This window comes from Gasterosteus aculeatus, chromosome 5, assembly GCF_964276395.1.
Source record: "Gasterosteus aculeatus chromosome 5, fGasAcu3.hap1.1, whole genome shotgun sequence".
Taxonomy (NCBI): domain Eukaryota; kingdom Metazoa; phylum Chordata; class Actinopteri; order Perciformes; family Gasterosteidae; genus Gasterosteus; species Gasterosteus aculeatus.
This window is the reverse complement of record NC_135692.1, coordinates 722,602-742,378: the sequence shown is the minus strand read 5'-3', so window position 1 is coordinate 742,378 and position 19,777 is coordinate 722,602. Positions and strand designations below refer to the sequence as shown.

The following is a 19,777-nucleotide window of genomic DNA, read 5'->3' as shown; positions in this document are numbered from 1 at the left end:
AACGGGGGAATTTGGGTCCAGATTTGGTGCTCAGGGGAAGGGGGGCGCTGCATCGTGGCACCGATCCTCTGGGGTTTTAATTGTATTTGATCGTATTTTGATCTCCAGCAGTTATTCCAATGAAAGAGTCTTTTTCTGCCGATGGAACATGTTTCTAATTCACTTCCTGTGTGCAGCCGGGCCTGTTTGTGGTTACTGACTCATTGTCTCTTTTGACAGAAGACAGCCTCTCTGAGTCAGCTACCTGTTGAAGACCCCCTGCCTCCGCAGTGGAGATGCTACACGTCTCCGCAAGGGCGCCAATACTACGTCAACACCACGAGCAACGGTGAGAGCCGAGGACATGTGTCAGTCCCTAGAACCACAGAACCACAACCAAGACTTTACATTCTGCTCATGCTTATCACCTGCTGACTCCAGCGACCCACTCAATGCATTTCCCTCTGTATAGCAAACAAAGGCTCCATAACCGGCTCTTATGACATCTGACCAGTCAACGTATTCATAATAGAACTCTGACTACTTAACACACACATTCCTATTCCAAATATGTAATTATGGATAGTCAGAACCAAATGTAGATCCCACATGTTTTTGTCTTTGCATCCGATATCACAGATACTACTGAGTGGTGTTTTGAATGGTGATTGGGGATATTTGTACTTTGCCTTACCACTGTGACCTAGTAGGAAGGTTCCCTGGTTCTTTCTTATCAAAGTGACTGAAAAGCACCATGCAAAGGATTAAGAGGAACAGACTCCTGACATTAATCAGGACTTTAAGTTGGTCACTTTACATAAAACCATTTCCTGACTCGCTACCCTGTTACACGTAGATTGAAAATAAAGGCAGATCTTTAAGAAGAAGGTTCCATCGAGGAGCTTGTACTCATCATGTCATGCAGGCGGGACGGTACCAGGGAGAACGGCTGTGCCTTGTGTCTGCACACAATCCCCACTCAGTGTGCACTCACACACACACACAGAGTTTAACACAGCACATCAACATAGGCTGCTTCTCCCTGAGTGAACACAACCTGACTGACCATACCAGTATCTCAATGTCTTCATGTTGGGAGGCTGATCTTTAGCAGTAACAGATCATAATCCAGAGGGAAGGAGGCATAAATAACAAGAGTAGAACGCTGTTCCTCAGAGAGAAAGGGATCATTTTTCAGCATTTTCCAGCTGAGAAGATACGTAAGATTAGGTAAAGTCCTGCGTGTGCGTTGCTGCAGTAACAGAGCAGCGGAGCTCCTGCTTCCTGTGTTGCTGTGGTTCTTGTGGTCTGCAGGACTCTTGTCTCAGCCGGACCAGTGTGCTGCTCTATAAACACTCAGCACACAGACCCCCCTCAGGTTACACTTGTGTTCTTACACACAGTGTCCTGCCAATAAACTTTATTGTCTTTATTCAAAAGTGTAAAATATAAAACAATTAGTTAACATTTTTAAAAACTTTTACTGATGTCTGTCACACTTGTGACCTTTGACCCTCATCACCGAGGCAAAGAGTCCCAAAAACTCTGCTGGGAGCCATATATAGGCTACTCCTAAAACCTGAATAATAACAGTAAAACTCACTTGGAATAGTAAATATTATATTCACACAAGCAATAGCAACCTTTGGATATTGTTAAATGTAAAGTAATAGTGGCACATGAGACCTTAACAAGGACTGTCCCATGTGGGATGAAACAGTCAGCTGATCACAGGAAAGAAGAGGAGGTAGCTAATGCATCCAGGCCAAGTGTCATATGGTCATGAATAAAATAACTAGGCCACTGTCAGCGCCTCCCGCTTCAGAAGGGGGGATTTCTTGGATGACTTGTAGCGTGGCCGGAGGACACTGAGCTGTTGGCTGTTTTCATACGTACATGAAGGCTCTGGTGACGGATGAACTGATGCTTTCTATCTTTGATTATGACATCATGACAGTCTTGAAAATAGTAGAGTGGCTTAATCGAGCTGATTTTGGCAGAAGCAGATCAAAAGAGCTTTTGATCTAAAACGGACAAAACGCAGACAGGACGGGGACCGGGACCTCACAAACACACGGGAAAGACATTCAATGACGGGACAAGGGACAAGAGACACACATGGGACGGTGCAGGTGATTGGACACGATCAGGGACATGGCAGACAATCACAGGGGATGACAGGACAAGGCAGGAAGTGAAGTGAACACAAGAGGCAGAAAACTACAAAGTAAACTGGATCACTGGATCAGGAGCTGTGACACAAACAGAAACCATCAACAATGTGCATTCCAGGAGCCAGTTGCCAAGGACCTTTACGCGTCCCACCCAGATGTCTGACAGGATATCCCTCCAGATGTTTGAGGGATGTTTCATTCATAAGGTCTACCAAGTGCTTTCAAGCAGGCACACTGATCTCCATGTTAAATGCTATATACATCTTCATTACTCTTCATTGGGCAGAGTAGACATGGTCCCATATCCCCTGTTTCACAGTGTTGATTTGTTGTGAGTGCAGTGCAGAAAGAGCAGAGCCGGTCAAAAAGACCCGAATGAATAAGGGCTCTGAACCCGCCGGCGGCTCCGCTAAGGGCTTGTTAGGTGGGAACAGTGAATACAAGCCCGTACAAATCAAGCAGCGCATGAGCTTCTTCAGTGCTCATGCGTTTTCTTCACTCAAACGGTAAGAAGCTACAAATGGAAACGTATTTGTTTCCATTTGGTGAAAATAATACATAGACTGTTTTAGTACTCCAGAAGGCATCAGCTGAAGCTGCTGTGACGAAGGCGAAGGGTCATGTGGCCTCTGGGCGCATTCTCCCTCACACACGCCTGCTACTTAAGGTTGTTGTGGATTCTGGTCATGATGTGAAAAACATGCTGTTGGTCGATGGCGCATCACACGTGACACGTCTGAGCACACTGGTCATGTGACATCGGGATAAGACTTTCCAGTCACCGGGCAACGGCTACCTCTCCAACACTCCACCTGTTGGTCAACGCTTGCTTCTTGTGTGTCATGATATGTATTTTTTCTTTCTTTTTTCTTCTAAATTGTGAACATAATTGTGATGATCTTCTTGAAGCACTAAACTCCTGTAGCAAACTAATACTTGCATGTTTTAACCAGCTCTTAGTCCTGGTGGTTGCCAGCGTTCTCGTCGATGTCTTGCAATGAGAAAGCGTGTGTGTATATAGTGTGTTGTCCCTGTGTTCTTCTTCTTGAACTGAAATCTGATTCATGTGTAAGTGTCCTGACTTTGTGTACCAGTGGACAGAATCAGGGTACTGATCATAGCAGCTGTACTACCGCTGACTGAAAGAAGGGCCACGTTCGTGCCTGCAGAGGGAATCACTTCTTCTTATTGTTGCCCAATAGGAACAGAAACTAAGAATCTAATATTGTCTCCTCTCTTTGTCCTCATTGCTCAGAGACCACATGGGAGAGACCGTCCAGTGCACCTGGGACCCCCAGGACCTCCTCCCGACACAAGACCTCCCTGCCAACAGGTCGCACACACATGTCGCATGGTCTTCCACGCCTGGTTCTGTGTTCTATGATTTCCACAGCAAACACTCATCTCATGCCGCGTCCCTCTGCAGGCAGATGCTCACAGGCTGGAAGCAGCATCCATTTCTATCACTTCTGATCCAACACACCGCAACACTGTGGACGCACACAAATGTTGTTACTTAGAGATCGGCTATCAAACAACCTTTTTAGATAGCTTGGTCTGTAGCAGCTAACCCGTAAACTAGATGTTGATTCTTCTACAGCTAAAGACAATCCAGCTCTGTCTTTGCTCTGGATCGGATCTTGGCTTAGTTTTACTGTTCCTGGATCAGCAGAAGGTTACAGTGCATGTGCAGACACCAGGAAGTGAAACTCTCTCTTTCGCCCCCTCTCTCCCTGATTCCCCCCCTCCAGTGAATGGGTTTCACTCAGGTGGGAGTCCCTTGCATCATGGGGAACATTCCCACAGCAGCCTGGTTAGGAGGAGCAGCACGGTGCCACAGGTAAAGCTGTCTGACTGTTGTTCCTCTTGCTTTGCAGCGCGTTACGTGTTACCGTAGCAGTCAAAGACATTTACCGTCCAATCAGGGCGATTAAGTGCGGATGGCAGGATTCATCCCTGATCCATAAAGTTAGTGGAGCTCTATCCACTCACAGCTACCCTGCTAGAAGGGTCTTTTTCCTGACCGCCAAAGTGCACAGGCCTCTAGCTGCAGTATGCAGGGGGGACTCATTCCAGACCACGACCATACGGCCGGGCTTTGGAACTCTTTAATTATTTGAATCTGTAGCAAAAGGTTTTAAGGCTGCGTTCTTCTGTTTGCGGGCTACTTGAGACCTTTTTGACATTCTAAAGTGGATAATGGATAACATGGGAGCCCATAGTACACACACACACACACACACACACACACACGCAGAGAGAAAGCAAGTAGTGCTGTTGTGTTTCTGGCCAGGCACGTAAAACAAGGCCATATTGTGCTTAATAAGGTACGAGAGGCTGTACTTTATCGTCACCGCGAGGGTGTTGCTGCTATAAATAGGAAGTTAAAAGCTGCCAGAAAATAGTTGTAGCCACAATACGTTGTGTATCACATTCATTTCCGTAGTCTAGAGGAAATAGTGCATAGCAGCAGCCACACGGCGCTGTGAACATCACATTTGGTGGCCTAGTGCGAGAAGTTGGTCGATGATCAGCGAGGAGATCAACACTTATTTGTGCGTCATCTGAAAACCTCCCAGGTCTCCCTGCAAGATGGGTCACCGTCTCATTCACATCACTCATGACGTCCACTTGAATTGTCCTCTTTAGCTAGAAGGTGTCCTACAGCGGCTGGCAGAAACCGAGCATTTGCGGCGTTTTGGCTCTTTTTCTGGCGATCGCCACCGAAGTTGTGAAGAAATGACAACTATTGGTCGCGCTGCTGCAGGTCCCTCCTCTGCTTCTGGAGTCTCTTTTCTTGGCATTATGTTGCACATTTTGTAAATACGATAAATCAATGTTGTGCATAAAAAAGAAGAGTGACTTACATAATATCTATAAAGCTATCTAATATCTATTTTATTTGTTTCCTGGCAGAGCTGAAGCATAAGCAGCATCACACTAATAATATACCACAATATACCTCACCAGACCGCCATGTAGCTTAACGTTCAATTACTAATTACTAATTAACGTTCAATTACCTCATTTGTAGAACAGTAAAACTGCCTTAAATTCTCTGGCGATCTTTCTGCATCTCTCTTTCTCTTCATTAAACATGACAAACATCAGTAAACAGCTGGACGAGGCTTTGAAATCACATGTCGTCAGAGGTGTCAAAAGTATTCACATTCATTACTCAAGTAGAAGTACACATACTAGGGTTTAAAAAGACTCCTGTAGAAGTATCGACTCAAGCTTTTTACTTAAGTAAAAGTATAAGTACTGGTTTCAAAACTACTTAAAGTATAAAGTAAAAGTAATGTAAGAAATTCCATTAAGGACAAACTCTTAATGTGTAACCTCGCTCACACAACACGTCAGTCCGTCACCATGTGATCAGAAGGTGCCTGCAGATCACGTGACCTGCCGTTGGGATGGTGGAAACATGGCGATATTCAAAGACACAACAACAACAACAAATGTATCTAATTAACTTAAACCGATAAAACCACAACCCATTTCCCAGTGACACGAATCACACACACATTGTTCGCATTGATTCGGTAGACTGCAGCGTCTCCCCCAGGTTTACTACCTCATGGGGGGCGCACCCCTGTTTATAATGATGGGAAACACTGAACTGGCAGCGGCCGGTTATCAGTATTTTCAGGCTTCAAGAGCAAATACAGAATCCCTTTGTGTTCATTTCTCAAGCCGCATTAAGACACACATCACTTTATTTAATACGCTGCTTGCAAGTCGCTGTGTTGTGCCAGACTCTCAATAAAACATTTAGGACAAACCCACGGTCATGAAGATACTCAACGTAACTTAACGTTACGTGGAATCTGCGTGAGGAAGAGGAGGAGGCTCCATGTCGCTAAATACCAACTTTCCAAAGACCACTTTTCCCACCCGGTGTCGCTCCGATCTGCCGGCGCATCGCGGAGAAAACCAATCGGGTGTCTGGATGCTAAATGTTTATACTTCTCATCCAACCACAATCACAAGCACTCTGTCCGCATAGCGACATTTATCTAGATGGGTTTTTTGTCTTTGTGTTTTTGAACTACGACAAGCCGGAAGTAACGAGGCTATAGTTACTTTGTTATTAAAATGTAAGGAGTAGAAAGTACAGATATTTGCGTGAAAATGTAAGGAGTAGAAGTAAAAAGTCCTCTGAAAAAGAAATACTCCAGTAAAGTATAGATACCCAAAATTTCTACTTAAGTACAGTAACGAAGTATTTGTACATCGTTACTTGACACCTCTGCATATCGTGGGTTTTTTGTCATTTCTTAGGAAACGTCGGAGCAGTTGTGACGTAATGTTTTCAGCGTGCTAATGTGGTTAATTTATCCTCAACGTCGGGGGTTTGCACAAACAGCCGTCACCTGTCTGTCTGCAGCCGCTTGGCGCTGCACCAGCACGAGGGGGGCGGGGCTTGTGAATTCTCACAAGAACAGGAAACAAATGCCGGTCAGATATCAAAACACATTTGGGGGGATTGATGACAGAGAGAGTCGTTTGTATTCTTAAATATTGATGGATGAAGATAATAGTTGAAGGGGCACTTTACTCATCCGGGGCAAAGGGGCAGGTGCTTGAGCACCAGTCTACCTGTGCACGTGCCTGTTTCTGCCCACCTGGTATAATGTTCATCTCCTTTCAGCGCTGCGGTTACGCAGTTACGCCTGTGCATTTAGAAGATGCAGAGAAGAAGGGAAATGTGTCTTTACACTGCCCCAAACAACCCAAACAACCAGTAGTTATTGCCTCTATTGTAAATGGGAACATATGGCTCTGTTGCACACACACAGACACACACATGGGCGTTCAAACACAATCTAATAAGTGTTCCTCACTGTGGATTCTTCTCTTATCTCATCTTGTGGATGTGTACTTTTCATCTTACTTCATATTTCATTGTCCTTCAGTCAGAAGTCCATTCTAAGCTGGCACACACACACACACACACACACACTCACACACACACAGATAAAGCCCACCATGCTTCTCTTTGCTCTGCACAGCAACACAAACACAAAGTCACGTACACACACACACCGGCTGCAGCAGCGGAGCAGGAAAGCTGCTGTGTGAGTGTGTGTGCATGTCGAGGAGGTTTTGATGCAGCGTCCTTCCCTCTGCAGAGCCCAGGATCACCTTCTCCCACCAGGAAACGGAACAAGGAGCCCGCGGTCACGGTGAGTGGAGACGCCAAGCAGAACTGCTTCATACAGAGACACTGAGGGAGCAGCTTTTCCCCCCAGTGTGACTTCCAGGAGTGTAGATTACCCAGATGAGATGCATAGAATACATCATTTAGCACATTGGGACTATACACAACATATATGTAACCCACAGGACAGCAGACCTACAGTTAAATCCCCTCTGGACTGAGATCCCTCTGTGCTTCCACCCATTGTGTTGCATGTCTTGGCTTGTGTAGCAACCAGGCTGATTGTGTTGGTAAGCAGATGGACTGAGGTATATAGAGAGCTGCTAAAGACTTACATAGGGGACTATGATAGGACTGGCAGATTTATAGCTAACATAATTATTTACTTCATTCGCTGAAAAGACAATCGTCACTGCCAGCTTTGATTAGTTTAAAAGTCTTTAAGTTTAAACGTTATTTCTGAGCACCTAAAATGCACCTATTATACATATTGTATCTTCATGTGATTTATCTTTATTACGAGTAAACCTGGAGATCCGACTGCTCTGCTTTTTAACACCTACACCTACACCTAGCATCCTTAGCTAGTTAGCGGCAGCTGGGGAGGCCCGCTGGGCCTCTCGTTTGAGGCGATGGCTGCTGATGGAAGCAGCCTTCACCTCAGCTTCTCCTCCAGCTGTCAACCTCTGGATGTCAGCAGCGACTAAACTAAACAAAACATGAGCTTTACAAACCGACCTACGGTTGAATTGTTCACAGCCCCCTTTTTGGATTAGTATTCAGCATAACCATCAAGTTGTTTCAATTGAAACAGAGCATCATGGCGGCTGGCTGTAATGATTGTGAGAGGAGAGCTTTGCCCTGGAGTCCAAACCCGGCCTGTGTCTGTCCTTATTGTGAAGACTTCTTCTTGTGTTTTTGTGCCTTTCATTGTGCTTCTTTCTCTCTCTCCTTCTTTCCTTGTCATGACGAATAGAAGTTTTGCATTTGAACGCTTTGCTCTGTGAGATGAAACCTGAGCCTTGACTGTACTCGTATCGGCTTTGATTTCAGAGCATTCGTTGTGTAAGTCTTCCAGCTTCCTACAGGCTAATGAATAATAGCAGCACACCATTCAGCCCTGCTGAGTGTGACCTCAGAGCGGATCAGCAGGAAGACGTGCAGCCAACAGATTCAACATCACTGCTAGAGCGAGTTCGCAGTTAACCACCAACATAATTAAAGGCAGTCTTTGTAAATGATTGCTGTGGGCCAGAGCAGAAGTTCAGAGTGTTGCGATAGAGAGCTGATGGAACCACAAGTGTAGGAGAGGCAGATAGAAATGTGAATCAACCATGAAGTGTCCCTTAGGAATGTCTGCTTTACTGGCTGAGATGAGCAACCGAGTGCCGACTGCCTTGAATACCACGGAAGGTTCTGTCACAGCAGAGTTCTGATCCTTTGCCTCCGGTTCTCTCTCCCTGTCAGATGAACTGTGTGACGTTCCCGTCTCCTGCATGCCTGCCGGAGCAACAGCTGCTGAAACCAAACGAATGGAGCTACTGTGACTTCTTCTGGGTAAACTCACCGTGGCATTTCGCAGCCTAATCGCTTTAGTGTTTATGAGCTGTTAGTCCGAGTCACGGCCGTACAGATGCTGCTGGAATCAGTGCAACTCTACAATCATATCAGCTTGTCTCATGACACTCATTCAGAAATCATGTCAAACATCTGCTACACAGGATCCCGGACGTAACCGCTTCTTCTCATCTTTCAGAAACGATGCATATGGTCTTTGTCTGTACATCTTGTCTTACATGTGTAAAGACTGGCAAAACATAAGCAGAAAACAAGTAACTCACAGGCTGTATCCCTACATACGAGATTAGATAGTTTTCTGCCACAATTTAGTTTTTGGAACAAGGACTGAATAAATATCAACCAAAGAAGTAAAAGCAACCCTTTCAAAAGGTCATTTACTTCTGCTGAAATTGTTGCTTTCCCCAATTAATCATCCTGCCTGAAATGCACAGACTCGATTGGGCGAGTGGCCTTTGCTTTAAGCCACTACTGTAAAGCCAAAGCTGCACCATTTGTTTAAGCTTTAGGACCGGTCCAGATGGGACGGCTTATGGGTCCGCCAGTTAGTGACCTCTGATCTACCAGGATGGATGAACGTGTGATTGATCAGGAATCAGGAAACATTTATTGCCATAATAAGTCAGACATACAAGGAATTTGACTTGGCGGTTGGTGCGTAACAGCAGACAGTACGACAATGGACGACAAGACAATAAATATAAAATTTTATTTTATTTTATCAAATAAAAATAAAATAAAATATAAGGCTATGGATTAGTTTAAAATAAAGGAATAAAAGTTCAAGTTAAAAATATTTCTAAATTATAAAAAATTAAGTGCACCAGCGAACAGAAGGTGACAAGTAAAAGTGACGTTTGCAGTGAGAAAGAAAGTGACCGGTGGAATGTCAGAGTCAGGCAGTGGGGGACCGGCTCTGTTGATGAGCCCGACTGCCGACGGGAAGAAACTGTTGGTGTGGCGGGAGGTCTTAGTCCTGATGGACCTCAGCCTCCTGCCAGATGGAAGGGGCACAAACAGGTTTTGTCCGGGGTGGGAGGGGTCGGCTACCATCTTTATAGCTGCTTCAGAGACCTGGAAGCGAACAAGTCCTGCACGGACGGCAGATTGCAGCCGATCACCCTCTCTGCAGAGCGGAGGACACGCTGCAGCCTGCCCTTGTCCTTGGCTGTGGCTGCAGCGTACCAGACGGTGATGGAGGAGCAGAGGATGGACTCCATGATGGCCGTGTAGAAGTGGACCATCATCGTCTTTGGCAGGTTGAGTTTCTTCAGCTGCCTCAGGAAGAACAACCTCTGCTGAGCCTTCTTGGTGATGGAGCTGATGTTCAGCTCCCACTTGAGGTCCTGGGTGATGATGGAGCCCAGGAAACGGAAGGAATCCACAATAGTGACGGGGGAGTCACACAGGGTGATGGGGGAGGGTGGGGCTCTGTTCCTCCTGAAATCCACAACCATCTCCACTGTCTTTAGAGCGTTGAGCTCCAGGTTGTTCTGGCTGCACCAGGACACCAGATGGTCAGACTCCACCTGTAGGCGGACTCGTCCCCACCAGAGATCAGTCCAATGAGGGTGGTGTCATCCGCAAACTTCAGGAGCTTGACGGACTGGTGGCTGGAGGTGCAGCTGTTTGTGTACAGGGAGAAGAGCAGAGGGGAAAGAACGCAGCCTTGGGGAGAACCGGTGCTGATGGTCCGAGAGGCTGAGACATGTTTCCCCAGCTTCACGTGCTGCTTCCTGTCAGACAGGAAGTCTGTGATCCACTTGCAGGTGGAGTCGGGCGGTGCAGCTGGGAGAGTTTGTCCTGCAGCAGGGACGGGATGATGGTGTTGAAAGCAGAGCTGAAGTCCACAAACAGGATCCTGGCGTAGGTTCCTGGGGAGTCCAGATGCTGGAGGATGTAGTGGAGGGCCATGTTGACAGCATCGTCCACAGACCTGTTGGCTCTGTAGGCGAACTGCAGGGGGTCCAGGAGGGGGTCGGTGAGGGACTTCAGGTGGGTCAGGACTAGCCGTTCAAAAGACTTCATGACTACAGAGGTCAGGGCGACGGGCCTGTAGTCATGGAGTCCTGTGATCCTGGGCTTCTTGGGAACAGGGATGATGGTGGAGGCCTTGAAGCAGGCTGGTACGTGGCATGTCTCCAGGGAGGTGTTGAAGATGTCAGTGAACACCGGAGACAGCTGGTCAGCACAATGCTTCAGGGTGTGAGGGGAAACGGAGTCCGGACCGGCTGTAGTCTCTGAGACGGGTGATGTGAGTTCTCAGGCCCTCATGCACGTACATTTGCAAACGTAGCGTTCTCAGCGCCACAGCCGGCGTGCAGAGAGCGCTCGCTGTGACACTTTAGTTCACGCCGTATTTACATCAGGTGATCAGCGCCTTTCTCCTCCCACTACGCCGCACAGCGCGAGCATTTAAACGCGGCGTGAACGGACCTCCTTCTCTTTCTATCACGGATCAGAGAGAAGTCCATGTGTTATTTGCGTGGTGGGAGACGTGTGCGCTGTAGCAAAGCGTTGTGTACTTGTGCTGAGTGCAGACTGAGATATTCCCCCTGCTGATGCTGTGACTGTCTGAAATGATCCTGGTCCAACCATTGGAATGTAGCTGCAGCGATGGAATGTGGACGCTGAGTAGGAGATGCAATGTCACCTTTGATTTCAGTTTCAGTTTCCACCGTCTGCGCTTTCAGCTCCGTGCGGCTTGTTTGTAGAAACCTCGCTGTGCTGTAACGCACACTTTGCAGAACGAATACGCCTGAAGTGGCCGCAAAAGTGTTCGTACACGAGACCCTATTTGCAATGATTTGAATGTGTCTGAAGTTGCTCTCCGTTGCCTCTGTGTGCTGATTCTTTGGTTGCATGTCCTTATGAGGAGCTGGCGGGCGTTTCTGTGTGCAAGATCACAATCGCCGAGTTGGTGCCCACTGCAGTAGGGTGATACATTACATCACTAGCTGTCCTCTGTTGATGTGTCTTGGACGCCCTGTGGCGTGACCTGTACCAGGAATCCCGGCATCACACCCACACAGCGGATAGCGAGCAGGAAGCTCAGTCCCTCTCAAACCTGCTGCTTCTGGCCATCAGTATGTCTACAGGCTCTTAAGTAACTTAACAGTTGCCTTTCAGCATTGATCTCATTCATTTGATCTTTTTGAATCATTTAAACCAGAAATAGGAATAGTGAAATTTGGTTAGCGCAGCTTGAATTTGAGTTAAGACCTGATGTCCCGGCAGTGTGGCGGTTGCACAACTGGGATTCCGGAGCAATGAGGTTTAACTAAGAGTTTGTGTCATATCAGACAGAAAAAAGGTTTACTTCAATCTTTTAATTTAACTGAGTTAACTGACTAAAACTGATACTGACACAAAGTCGTTGTTATTCTAGTCGAGTTATTCAGTTATCAGTGGAATTTAGAAACAGGCTTTTCTATTTTCTATTACTCGGGGGCAGTAGAATGAATTGAAAACTCAATAATCCCTTATTAGGTGGATTATTCAAAAAGAAAACATGCATTTGCAAAACATTTCCAGTTAGCATTCATTTATGTTACATGTCAGTCCACATAACAAATTCAACAACAGTATTAATATCCATTTGATCTTTTTAGCTTTACTACAGGGCTTGTGGCTGGAAGGATTGTGTTAAATGAGAGTATCAGAGCGGCCTGAGGCTTCATTTCATGTCGACTTTAAAGGCTTTCTCAAACATAAACACCTCACTGTGTTTCTGCTTCAAATCCGTCTTATCACCGATGGAGTTATTGTGCCTTAATGCAACCTCTTTCCCAGCATGCAGCAGGCGGTTAATTCGGTCACAGTGTGACGTGTTTGTAAGTTTGTTTATTCAATACATGTCTTGTTTGCTATCTGTGCTTATCCCGTAGGCCGATAAGAGGGATCCCCAGGGCAACGGCTGCATAACAGGATTTGAGGTCATTCTACACAAACAGCTGAAGGGGAAACAAATGCAGAAAGAGATGGCTGAGTTCATACGAGAAAGGTATCAGCCATCTCCCCTTTCTTCATATGAGGCCCACAAAGCTGTCGTTACAACAAACCACTTCCCCTTGCTTATTCATGTGCATCACTGTTTTGCACAACACAGGGAACGCACTGGGAGACGGTGACATTGTGTAAAGGCTGTGAGGTAATGAAACTCTCTACTTCCTTCTCAGGATAAAGATAGAAGAGGAGTACGCCAAGAACCTCTCCAAGCTCTCCCAGGTCCCTCTAGCGAGCCAGGAGGAAGGGTGAGTGACACTAAAACGATATTTCAGCGCTTGGAAAATAAGTATTTCCGCTTTAGAGATGAGCAGGCTGGAAATTATGTTATTTATATAGTATATTTTGTAATGATACAAATGCATATCTCTGTCCAGGAGGGTTGAGGGTGAAGGTGAGAGGCAGAACAATAAGTGTTTAGCTTTAGAGATTCAGTCTCTGATGATTGACAATCATGGCTGAAAAGAAACAAAGCATTTTATAGTTCAATGTGAGAATTGAATATATGTGTATGTTTGGGGTTTGGTCAAATATGCTGCTAAAAGCCATTTTCCTTATTTATTTTTGGATCATTATTATTATTTAAAAAATGATCTGGATATATTATTAAAAGCTTGATCAACCGTAGAGGTCGTGTCGCTGATTCTTTCCTGCGAAGTGACCTTGCAGCTTCTGTTCAACAGTAGCCGCTGGGTAAGTGAACTCGTGTTTTCCTGTGAAGTCCACTGTTTCTTCCCCGCCCCGCGGAGCATGCCAGCACTAGGATTGGCCAGAGTCCATGCTCATGTCACGCAACAGTGGGGATTATGACAGGTCTGCTGCAGCAGAATCACCCGTGCAGTGAGTCCAGAGCACGGAAACAATTGCCTTCATTATCCAAACAAAGCATTTTGACTTTGAAACACACTATTGTCACGTTATAGAGTCTTTGTAATCAAACAGGGTTGGCTCAGACGTGAACGCCTTGTCAAACCTCATTAATGAATGTACACAGGGAGATTATTAATAGTCGGGACAATTACCAGATATGATGATTTCTAAAGTATAGTGGAAGAACAACTACCTAAAAGTCATAAACTTGCTAAATGATCTCAGCAAAACAGTACTTCCCAACGTGGTCAGTACTTCCCTTTTATACATTACCATAGTACCTCTTTTGTGTAAAAAATAAAATACTAAAATATGTTGCTGATGTTCATTACATGGATGCATTTTAAATAGAAGAATAGTATTTATACATATTTATATAAAGGCTGCCGCAGGTCTTGGGTTGAATAGCCTCCTGGTGCTAAAAGCTGCTGTAGAAAACAAGTTGTAGATGACTGCTGCATGCGAGAGGAAGCTGTAGCTTTTTTAGTGCTACATTTAAGATTAAGCTAATTCCATTCAATTCATTTTATTTTTTATAGCCCAAAATCAAAAATTACAAATTTGCCTCAGAGGGTTTTACAGTTTGTACACATACGACATCCTCTGTCTCAAAACTCTCACGTTGGCACAAGAGAAATTGGCAATGACTCATGATGACAGTAATAGTAATGTGATTAATATTAATAATGATGATGATAGCAGCAGCAGGTGTCAGCAGGAACAGGACCCAGATGGAACCATGATCCATGGAAACCTGTGAGGCGAAAAAGCATAAATACTCCATGGAAGAAGCTGAATTAGTGATGTGCATTAATGAGATGTGAATTCTTATAGAAGGAGAGCGAGAGCGAAAGGAGGGAGAGGAGCTCGGTGTGTCCTATGAAGTCCCCGGCAGTCTGGGCCTATAGCAGCTTAACTAACTATAAGCGTTATCAGAGAGGAAAGTCTTAAGCTTGTCTGACTGAAAGTGGAAGCTAACCTTAGTGTAGACCTGTAGTCAAAGGGAGCGCCAACAGAAAAGCTAGCTTGCGTCATGTAGCCCAGCTCGACGCTGTGATTGATCTGCTAACTACGTCCTTTACGCAGTCTCACATTTCGGGTTTCACAGCACAATACGGCCATTATTAAAACGATGTTTACGAGAGAACGGATCAGATTGAAGAGCTTTTAAATATGAGCGCTTGTACAAGCCGTCATTGGCGGACTATGAGGACGCCGGATGGCCTCTGATTCATGGAGGGAGATCTCCACAATCAGGAATCAGGAAACATTTATTGCCAAAATATGTCAAACATACAAGGAATTTGTCTTTCGGTTGGTGCGAGACAGTAGACAGTGTAACAATAGACAACAAGACGGCAGTCTTGTTGTCTATTGTTACACTGTCTAGGAAGCTGAGCGGTGCCCGGGCGGCTAAGGACAAGCATAACGAGACGGAGTTGTGATTTGTAAGGATGCCATTATTAGACTCGTCTTTATCAAGAGATTCCAGAAGACGCCAGTTTCATGTGTAAAAGTCCTGAGGTTATTTTCAATAATGTCAGCCCTAATTTGACCAACCAAGAACAGCTTCACAGCTTCACAGGCTCGCGTCAGTTAAAAGATTACAAGTTTGTTCAGCCAACATTTATATAAATCTGAGAAAGTGGGCAGACGTGCAGACCTGCTTCAGCTTGGCCCCCCTCCCCCAGCAGTGTTTACAGGCTCATGTTCCTATAGGCATGGGGATGGAGGAGTAGAGTGGGATGGAATTGTCCCGTATAGAATCCAGATGATGCCACCAGGCTCAGAATGCCCACAGGCAGAAACGTGCAACACAATACTTTCATTATTCTCTCTGCTGTCAGAAGGAACAATTGATGTTTTGTTGGCCAGTTCCTACTATCGGGCCGGCCCAGAACCAGCCGTCTCTTTATCATGAAATGACCATTTGTTTGGTACCACTGCATCATTCCTGTTGAACTAAGTGAGGAAATGGCAGAAAATGCTAATGAAGTCTATCTTGAACTCTAAGTTCAAGATAGGTGGCCCGGCCTGTTGGACCGGGGATTCTCCAATTTGGTTACAGAACCAAGCCAGAACCAAGTTGCAGCCCGACAATTCTGTACTGATCATTGACAAATATAAGAATGCTTCTTACCCAGAGCAACATCAGAGTCTTAGCTACGAGCTCCACTTATCCCTTTGAAAGTGCTCCAACAGAATATGTGTCCATGAATGATACACACAGCGACATGTACACTTACCACTTATACAACAAAACGTGACGCTGGCGCAGTCAATGCCGAATACGCTGACATACGTAACATTTCTCTCTACCAAGCACCCAAATGATATTAATCACGAGTGCTGCTCACTTGTAACACGCATCACGACTGCATCTTGTACCACTCACAGAGATTCTTTCCTCCTTTCGCTCCAGTTAGGGAGACAAGGGGGGATTTTCAAAGCCAAACTCACTGTCAAGCGTCATTTTCCGCTCTACGTCTTGGATTGGGAGTGGCTGAGGGAGCTGGCGCTCGGATCCAATTGGCTGTGATGAGTCAAAAGAGAGGTTGACGTGCTAATCGGCCAAATCACTCCAATTTCCCCTCCTCCAGTTTCTCAGACCCAAACACACATTCTGCTTTACAAGTCTCTCACCTGGCCGTCCTCAGTGAGGTGTTCATTGGCAGCGCATTGACATTGGCTTTATGGAACTGGAGACATTTGGACCTGAATGTGTGAACAATATTTGTAGAAGAAAGAAATTGCAATTACGTGGTCAACATTATTTCATTGTATTGTAAAATGTCCCGTATTTCATTTTTCAACAGGTTAACAAGACATGAAACTAGTTCACATTTTGATTGTAAGATCAAACTTTTAGACACATTTCTGACGTGTGGCAGACTGTACAGTCAGGAACATCCTCACATGTCCTCACAGGTCCTCACAGGTCCTCACATGTCCTCACATGTCCTGAAGCTAGAGCCTGTGTTCCTGCTGGATGCTTGTTTGACCAGCTTCCTGCCTCAATGCTAATGATCAATCATTAACTATTATATATCGCATGTCCTGTACATCCTAATCACCTGTTGAACTGTCTGTGGAGCTGCAGCTCAGCTCTCCACATTCACTGTGAACGTAACCTCAACGAAGCCCATCTGTGTGTGTGTGTGTGTGTGTGTGTGTGTGTGTGTTTGAGAGGGAGGCACGTTGTGCTTTTACTGCATTCTTCATGTAAAAGTATGTGTGGTCCTCTCTTGTGCACGATGTTAAACAGCCTCCCTGTTATCTGCTCTCAGGACTCTGGGGGCGGCTTGGGCCCAGCTGAAGAAGAGCCTTGCAGATGAAGCTGAGGTTCACCTAAAGTTCTCCTCAAAGGTCATTTGTCACACTTTTGTTCCTTTGTAAACAGCCAGCTGCTTGATGCCCACACACACACACAATAGTATGCTCATGCTGTACATATCGAGGCTCCTTGTGGTTTTATTTGCAGCCCACTGTACGTTCCGTCATGCTCAGTTATTTGCGCTGCTGAGGATCTGTTGGTTTCCACTCTGAGTTTGGCATTGACTTTGCTCCATTTGACGGCTGCACACTCAACTAAATTTGGCTGCAACAAGACATTTTTAGCTGTAAGGTTCATTTAAATATTAATAACTTAAACGGATGAAAAATACAAAAGTGAAAATGTATCAAGGTCACCTCATTCCATTTTCCTCGTTGCATATTGTATAGAAATTGTGTTTTGACATCTTTATTTGGAATTCTCCCCAGCACAGATGTTTTGTAGAACCTCGTCTGTGAGGAGCTCATTCAAATTGTTCAAATTCAAACAAAACTGTATGAAACGGTCCATACCTAATATAATACATCACCCAGCGGTTCCACCCCAACGCTGCTCCGGTAGCAGTGTGTGAATGATGTGCTTCCTGAGGACTCTGAGGGCTGAAACACAACACAGTGTTTTCAGCTTCTTCTTCATGGAGAAAGTGAAGGTTTCACCTCGACCTCTGACCTCTGACAAGGGGAACTGCTCTTCATTGGTGGATTAAGTGCAGAAGCAAGAATAGCCAGGTCAGGAGGTCAAGTGGAGCCGGTGATGTGATCCTCCAGAGATGCACAGATGTGCGGCACAGATGTGCGGCACAGCTGTAGATTGTTGAGTGAGAGGGAAGGATCTGAGTGGAAATGAGCTTCGAATAATTGTTTCCAATGCGACTGCAACAGGGAGCTGTAGCTCTCATTCACCTCTGACGGCTGGGACAAAACACCACATTGCTTATTAGGATCATAGAACGAACCACAAGGTTCTCATTTCAAAAACAGTATCAGCTTGTCACATAAGATGTCATATTGCGTGTTATTCACATTCACTTCAATTTTACAAATCTGAGAGGAAGCCAAGCAATGTTGAGATAAATTGGTCAATTGGTTGGTAAGACGTCTGTCTCCTTGTATGAGTTTATGGGGAATAGTCCTCTGGACCCAATGGCATCACATGACGGACCTGGAAGTTGTAAACAATGTAAACGTTGGTCTAAAGCCCGGTGGCCTCCTCGCCAACAGGCCTGCCTGAGCTTCACTATGAGGTCTCTATGACCTTATATGATGGAATGCAGGTCAGCGCTGAATTATTGGTGTTCTTTGTTTTGAGCAGCTCCAGAGTGAAGTGGAGAAGCCTTTTCTGGCCTTCAGGGAGAACTTTAAGAAGGACATGAAGAGGTTTGACCATCACATCGCTGACCTACGGAAGCAACTGGTTGGTCGCTATGCAGCGGTGGAGAAGGTACTCACCAACACATGCAGATGAACAGCTGTGAGGTAGCACGGTTACGTCCTCATATGGCAGCAGCATTTCATGAAGCCTCTTGCTGATGATTAAAATTCCACATCTACATAAGCAGACAGCCGTTTCGCATCACTCGAATGTTTACTGCTTTTCTTAGAAGAAAATTGCCCCTGAAAGTGGTTTCTGAAAAAACCTTCAGGTTCAATTTATCTGAAGATTCAACAGTGTTTTTTTGGGTAAAATATCATTTTTATTCAGTTCTGTTTTTAATATATTTATTTTAATACGTCACTTGACCTCAAATATAAATATATATTTCAGTTGATTCAAATCTATTTTATTCAAGTTTCAATTATTATTTTCACTCAGACTTTTGGCCCTGATCGGAATGAGTTTGATTGTTTCTATATTTCGGGTTTATATTGCTAGATTACATATTGAGGTGAGAGGGTGGGACGCCATCGCTGCGCTCACAGTGAGGAACTTCAGACGCTCAAATTGGGTTGTTGAGTAGTACGATCTGGGATGAATGGATTCTGCGATCCGTGTTGGGTCCAAACTAAGAACTATGAGACGTGAACATGGTGTATAGAACGTGTGGATTCATCATCGTCACAGAGCCGACGTTTCCTGAAGGCAATGCGGTTCAGAAAGATTTACAATATTCTATGTTAAGCTCTCACTCCTGATGACACGCCCCTCTCACTTTATGCCACGCCCCCAATGCCTGATCTGGGTTAAAGGTCTGAAATTCGAAAAAAAAAAATTGAATTTGAAAATGTAAAATCTAACTTTTTTTCAATTTAACATTGAAAAATTCAACCAAAAAACACCAACTTTCAGGTTTGATTTCTTTTTCAATTGATCAAAACTTTTGGCCTGGATTTGGCTGCATCAGAACTAAGTTAGAAATGAAAGCATGACATTTACTGAAAGTAGGAAAATAGGAGTGCGTGCGATCTGAGCATGTCTGTGACTCACTGTACCTCTGACAGGCCCGCAAGGCTCTGGCTGACAGACAGAAAGAGCTGGAGATGAAGAGTCAGCAACTGGAGATGAAACTCAGCAGCAAGTTTGAAGAAGACATCAAGAAGGCCCGCAGGAAATCCACTCAAGCAGGTCAGAGCTAGGGTCAAAGGTCACTCTGCAGGGTTACCGTGGGGTCACAATGTCACTCAGGTGTTTGTTGTTTAAGGAAGCCAAGAGCACCAACAAGCTCTGAACTGTGTG

At 45.2% G+C, this 19,777-nt stretch overlaps 1 protein-coding gene across 2 annotated transcripts in view; it reads left to right on the top strand.

Moving 5' to 3' along the window:
• Positions 1-19,777, top strand: part of gas7b (growth arrest-specific 7b) — a 40,898-nt gene that overhangs the window by 12,749 nt on the left and 8,372 nt on the right. Inside the window, exons 2-11 of one of the 2 annotated variants that reach the window (XM_040176896.2) lie at positions 223-328; positions 3,409-3,486; positions 3,905-3,993; positions 7,289-7,342; positions 8,785-8,874; positions 12,783-12,898; positions 13,074-13,148; positions 17,058-17,136; positions 18,416-18,544; positions 19,543-19,666. In XM_040176896.2, the coding sequence (XP_040032830.1) occupies positions 223-328; positions 3,409-3,486; positions 3,905-3,993; positions 7,289-7,342; positions 8,785-8,874; positions 12,783-12,898; positions 13,074-13,148; positions 17,058-17,136; positions 18,416-18,544; positions 19,543-19,666 (940 nt within the window). Of the gene's footprint in view, positions 1-219; positions 329-3,408; positions 3,487-3,904; positions 3,994-7,288; positions 7,343-8,784; positions 8,875-12,782; positions 12,899-13,073; positions 13,149-17,057; positions 17,137-18,415; positions 18,545-19,542; positions 19,667-19,777 lie in introns of both variants that reach the window. The other variant, XM_040176895.2, reaches the window with a different exon arrangement.